Below are 6,000 nucleotides of genomic sequence, written 5' to 3' on the forward strand. Positions count from 1 at the left end.
AAGATGCTGGCACCTACAAATTATAGTGGTGGCCTGCAGGAGTGGAAATGGAAAGAAAGCCAGAGGGCTGGGTCAGTGTCGCAGGCTGGCCTGCGCCTGCGGGAGCCCCAGCCCATCTGAGAACAGAGACTGAACCCTCCTCTTCCCGCTGGAGCGCAAAGGGCTCTAGGGCTTGCTCGGAGGCTCTGGGGGCCCTGGTGTCACCCTCCCCCCCCAATCTCATGGATGAAATCCTCACCAGTGCGCTCGGCTGCCTGGGAATGCCTTAAAGGAATTCTCTCGTGCTTAGTCTGCCTGATATCACACATCTGATGGTAGTTTATACAATTTTAATTTTATGTCTAACAGGCCGATTTCGGGCTCTCTTAAGGATTCTCTTTCTCATTTTTGACTGCCTTTTTGTCCCCCATTTGGCTAATTCTTTAGAACGTTTAGAACTATTTTAATCAAGTAATGCAGAAATGCCTTAGACTAAAAACCTCTAACAGTGCTCTGATGAGTCTGGAGACCGAAAGATCCCTAAGATGTGAAAATGCTTAAGGACCATCAACCGTTACAGTATAAATGTCGTGTTAGCCATGCAGTCCTGCTTGGCTTCCCAGTGAGAGCTTTAGACAAATAGTTGAACTGATCTGGAACAATTTTCCCGGAGCTATTTGAGCTGTCTTTTACTAAAGCCTCCCAGCGTGAAAAGATTCCTGCCGACCCTCACCAAACTCACTGCCTCCTTCCTTGTCCGGCCGTCTTTGTTCGTTCATGTAATCATTCGCTAAGTCACTATATCAAGGACCTGCTACGTTTTCGGCACTGTGTTCAGACACAGCGGAAAGACTCGGCTAAGGCAACAAGGAATATGGTGTGAAACCAACAGCCATGGGAACACACTCTGTCTTTGGGGAGGGGTGGGCTTGGAAGGCTTCCTGGAGGTGGTGATGCACGAATAGATCGATGAAGGACTGAGAGGTCTTCAGGCAAAGAGTAGGGTAGGAAAGCATTCCCAAAGTTCCACTGGCGAAACCGCGAATAGTGGAGGGTGGCCGCCACGTAAAACTCTTGGGGGGGGGGTGCTGTGGCAGCGAGGGGGTGACATCTGGAGTGCTGAGCAGCCATCGGATTCTACAGTCCCGGGATGCTCTCTAGGAGGCTTGGGTTTATCAGAGGACAGGGAGGAGGCAGTCAGGATTTTAAGCCGATGAGTAATACGGTCAGATTTACACTTGGGTAAGATGGCTTTGGCACCTCTTCTCCCCGGCACTGGCCCGGGGACTGCTGTGAGCTGGAGGGAGAAAGTGCGACAGAGGACGAGAATAGCCCGGATGGTGATGATAATGAAAACGATAATAGCGGGGACCATTTTAAGCCCCTCTAGAATCTGTCAGCTGTGCTAAATATTTTATGTATATGTTCACGTGCGATCTGCGTAATTATCCTCTTGGGGGAGGGGTGTCATTCCCACTTTACCGATGAGGAAATTGAGGCTCAGAGTGATTAGGCAACGTCTCCAGAGTCATTCCTCCAGCAAGGGGCCCAGCTAGGTTCCAAGTCAGATTAGGCACTCCTAAGCCTGTGCTCTTAACCACTGTACCATCCGGCAAGGGTCCTTGGTCTCAGCTTTCTCCTCTTCTCGGAGACCCCCTAGCTCACTTCACACACAGATTTGGTTTTCCGTATGTTTCTTTTCAGCCCTCCACGAAACATGTCCCAGACACCCTCTGGTTCAGCCCTCATGCTAAATACTTGCCTGTTTAGATATCAGAGTCCTGGCCTTTGGTTCCAGCTCAGTGGAGGTCAGGGAACCCCCACCCCACCCCCCACCCCCGTCTCCGTCAGCCGTGGCTGGAGGCCCAGCACCCGATCTGAGGGATGGATTCTTTCGGCTCGGTTTTCACTGTTCTAGAAGTGTCGACATCAGTGGAGTCTATAGCCTTTTTTCTCCAAGTTCCTCATTCCTGCCAGCAAGACTTAAGCATCCTGGGAGACTCCTGCTAGCCCTTACCCTTGCCTGCCATTTTGGCTCTGGAAGGACCACGGGGGCCTGCAGTGGTGGGGGGAACCGGCAAGTCATGAGGGCAGGAGAGGGGCCGTTGGCCCATTGGCCACACCGGCCTCTACTGCCTCACAAGAGTCGACCGCTAGAGAGCATGCAAAGCACTTTGGTTTCCGTGCACACACTCTTAAAAATGTCTGAAGAAGGGTTTCTTACCTTGTGGTCTATGAACCCTAGTTGTACACAAACCTCACCTAAAACTATATTCAGAATCTCGTGTGTGTAAACAGACACGTATTTTTCTAGGGAGTTCTTAGCTTTTATAACATTCAAAAGGAGACCTATGACCCAGTCACAAAACCACAATAAAAGAGCAGCTCACAACCGCTGGGCACCCCCTGTGTTCTACGCACTTGACTTTATCTAATCCTTGCCCCGACGCTGCCGGCTCAGGGCTGTTGTTTTCCTCCTGGGACACGGAGTGTGAGGCTCCAAGTGAAGTGACTTTCCCTGGGGCATAGAGCCAAGCAGCAGCGGAGCCACGCTCTGCGGGGGTCTGGGGAGTGGGCGGGCCTGGGACCCAGCATTCTTCGCCACCTAATGGCTCGGCGTGGAAGACGCTGAGGAGTCAGTGGAGACCCTCGCCAGAGCCACGTGTTGAAATGGCGTCTACACCACGTGTGCAGATGACAGGGGATGCTACTATTCACTTGCTGCTCTCAAACTCTCATCACCTGGCTTTCAAGGACAAGTGTGAGCACAGATTTCAGTGTATTTTTTTCCCCCGCCCGAAATATACCTTGGCTGACGTGAGCCATGTATTGTTTCAGACCGTTCCCTTTCGAGCAAAAGTAAAACAGCAGCTTTCAAAGGCTAATTGTTGCTTTAAACAGAAAACTTGTTAATAATCCCCACTTCTTTAACAAGAAGATGAAGAAGGAAACGACAAAATGCTTTCTTCTCTCCTTCCTCCTCTAACTTGGGCCCCATCTGCCTTTCCTCCACACTGGGGTATGGGCTCCGTTCTTGACCAGTGAGCTGGCAATTGGTTAAGTCCTTGGTTTAGGTGCACCCGGAACAGTTTTGGGCGGCAGGAGGGGAAGATGGTGGAATGTGTGGCACCGACCGGCACGTGACCGGTGGCAGGTGGCTGGGCGAAGCCCCGTCCCGCCGCCAGCCTGGCAGTCCCCTTTGCTCAGGCGCTGGGCTATGGGATTCCAGCTCTAGCCTCCCTCCCCATGTCCACAGTCACCTCCTCACCTAGTCGCCTGTGCGAACCTCACCAGCCCTTACACGGCGCATCACGGAGCCAGCGCAGCCCTGGGGAACAAGTCGTTCCGGTGCTACAGAGAGAAAGCCACCCCGGAGGAAAGGTCCAGAATGAAGGAAGCAGGAAGGGTCACCACGGCGACGGGCCAGAAAAAGGGGAGTAAAGTGGCCTGGCCCAGACCCCTTGACATGACAGAAGTGACCAGATAGGCACTTGGGCCCTGGACTCGGCCTGCCTGGGTTGGAATCCTCACTCAGCTATCTCCTGTCTGTCCTTGGACAAGTGATTGAACCTCTCTGTACTTTATTTTCCTTATCTGCAAAATAGGAATACTACACCTGTTTCATAAGATTGTAAGGAAGATGAAACGGATATCAAATGAGATCATCCTGAGTGCCTGGCAGTTCATAAGGCCCGATAAACATTAGCTGCTAGCATCATTATTCCATCGTTGTTATGGGTTGAATCGTGTCCCCCTCCCAAAAGATATTGAAGTCCGAACACTGTGAGGGTGACCTTATTGGACATAGGTCTTTGCAGGTGATCAGATTCAGATGAGGTCATTAGGGTGAGCTCTAATCCAATATGACAGTGTCTTTATAAAAAGGGGAAATTTGGACAGAGAGACAGACATGCATAGATAGAGGATGGGGTGAAGACACAAGGAAGCTGAGAGGGGAGCATGAACTGATTTTCCCTCACAACCCTTGGGAGGAACTAACCTTGCCAACACCTTGATCTTGGACTTCTGGCATTAAGAACTATGAGACAATAAATTTCAGTTATTTTAACCACCCAGTTTGGGGTACTAGGAAATGAACAGAGTCACCATCATTAGCACCCACAAGGACATCCACCTCTTGGGTGTGCCTTCTCGGGGGCCCTGAAGGAGCAAAGGCTTCCTGGAGAAGAGAGAAACTTCTATATTGAGGTCAAATTACTGGATAACAAAGCTACGGTATGAGTGGATTCAGTTCAGCAGTAAGGTGGCGGCTGGGCACGGCCACTCTCGGTGCCAAGCGGTCAAAGGCCCAGTAAACGCAGCCCCGCTGTCCCACGGGCCATCTCTTCCCAGGCTGTGCAACCTTCCTTCCTCCCAGGACTCTAGTGGCGTTCAAGCGGCCGCCTTCTGCCTTATCTCCACGGTATTCCCCTCCGTGCCTTTCCCCATAGAAACACACCGCATTTTATTTCTTGTCATCCGATAACCTGGGATTGGTATCCCTAATTGTCTGTGGTGTGTTTGTCCCCTCCTGCTGATAGGTTATCGTGCTGTCCACGCGACTCCTGAAGCCATTTAACATTCCTGAGCTGTTATTTGCGACTGACCGGCTGCATCCAGACCTTGGCTTCTGAGCATCTGCAAGGATGACACTTACCTGAGCTGGAAATACCGATACCGTTATCCTGTCACCGTTCAAGATACGCCTCCCAAACCGATGTCCCCTTGCTAACGGTGGCCATGACAGAATTCTGCCTGAAGGGTCTTGGCAACCATGCGGCGAAGTACTTTGCTCGGATTCCCAACAACTTAAAAAAAAAAAAAATTACTTTCATTTTTCTAAAGGTGTCAAACTGTCTTTCAGCTGGCCACGTTTGACATCATCCCCGTTTCTCCTCAACCCTCTCTTTGTGGTCCTGATTCCTGTGATCCTGGATTCTGTGATCCTGGAATCTTCCTGATTCCAGCCGCAAGCTCACTGTTTCTAAATAAACACCTGTTGGCGAGTGTTGGTAGATTACAAGCCATTTGATCTGCAGTTGCTCAAGAAATTAGACATGCTTCACATCAGGAGTGTGAAAAAAGTTTGGTTTTCCTTAAGATTATGTAACTGGGGGGGGGGGGGGGAGGGGGAACATTGCAAATGGGATCTGAGACCTTGCTGAAGAGGCGTGGAAGGGAGGGAGGGGCGGGCAGCAGTTAGGACCGGGCTGGTGGTCTGCCTGCCGTCACAAAGTCCGGCACCCTTCCGGCGTGCTCACCAGGCCGGCCCACGTGTCTACTCGGAACAGAGGTGGGAGACAGGCTGACTGGAGGCCTGTCCCTGCCTGTAAAAGGTGTCCCCCCCTCCCAAAGGAAGGCCCCATAAAGATCACCTGGTCCAGGGAGTCGAGACTGAACCCCATCCCCTGGGACTTGTATGCAGTAGTGTTGCTGTCGAAATAGAGAGCTCTCTTTTCGGTTTGCCTAACTTTCCCTTCTGGTCATATCAGAAAAACCCAATGAAATTGTTTAAGAACTCTGGCAAAAAGCAACTGCTTAATCCACATGCTGGCAGGTGTGTGGTTCACGGACCTCTCTGGCATCTCCAAAAGATGTTTGTAATAAAGAGGGAAAGCTGACAAACAGTTCGAGAGAGGGCGGAACAGGTAGAGGAAGTCAAATGTAGATCAAAACCCTCACGTGCCTCTGATTCTAGTTCTCTATAAAATAATGTTATTTTAGGAAAAAACCGTGAAGTTGGAAATCATTCTGAGATGCAATCAAAGCAGTTTTTATAGACACCGATGTTTTGGGGGTGGTTTTTTGTTTGTTTGTTTGTTTGTTTGTTTGTGATCCAAGTGTGTTTTCCACCTGAAACCGGTTCTTTCATGGTGCTGAAATATGGAGACCCCAGATGCTTCTTTCATTCCCCTAACCCAGAAGTCTGAACTTGAATAAGGAAGCAAATGGCAAGCCCAAAAGAAATGATCATCAAAGCAGACATCGCTATTTTCTAAAATTAAAAAATTATGTACCCTG

At 50.3% G+C, this 6,000-nt stretch overlaps 1 protein-coding gene across 2 annotated transcripts in view; it reads left to right on the plus strand.

The window, feature by feature from the left end:
- The window catches only part of SCFD2 (sec1 family domain containing 2), a 399,088-nt gene extending 393,088 nt beyond the window's left edge, over positions 1 to 6,000 (plus strand). For both annotated transcript variants that reach the window (XM_027056729.2, XM_015082196.3), the window contains one exon: positions 4,521 to 6,000. In XM_027056729.2, coding sequence (XP_026912530.1) covers positions 4,521 to 4,613 — 93 coding nt within the window. In that variant the 3' untranslated portion in view covers positions 4,614 to 6,000. The remainder of the gene's footprint in view (positions 1 to 4,520) is intronic.

The sequence above is a fragment of the Acinonyx jubatus genome, chromosome B1, assembly GCF_027475565.1.
Source record: "Acinonyx jubatus isolate Ajub_Pintada_27869175 chromosome B1, VMU_Ajub_asm_v1.0, whole genome shotgun sequence".
In the NCBI taxonomy this organism is placed as follows: Eukaryota; Metazoa; Chordata; class Mammalia; order Carnivora; family Felidae; genus Acinonyx; species Acinonyx jubatus.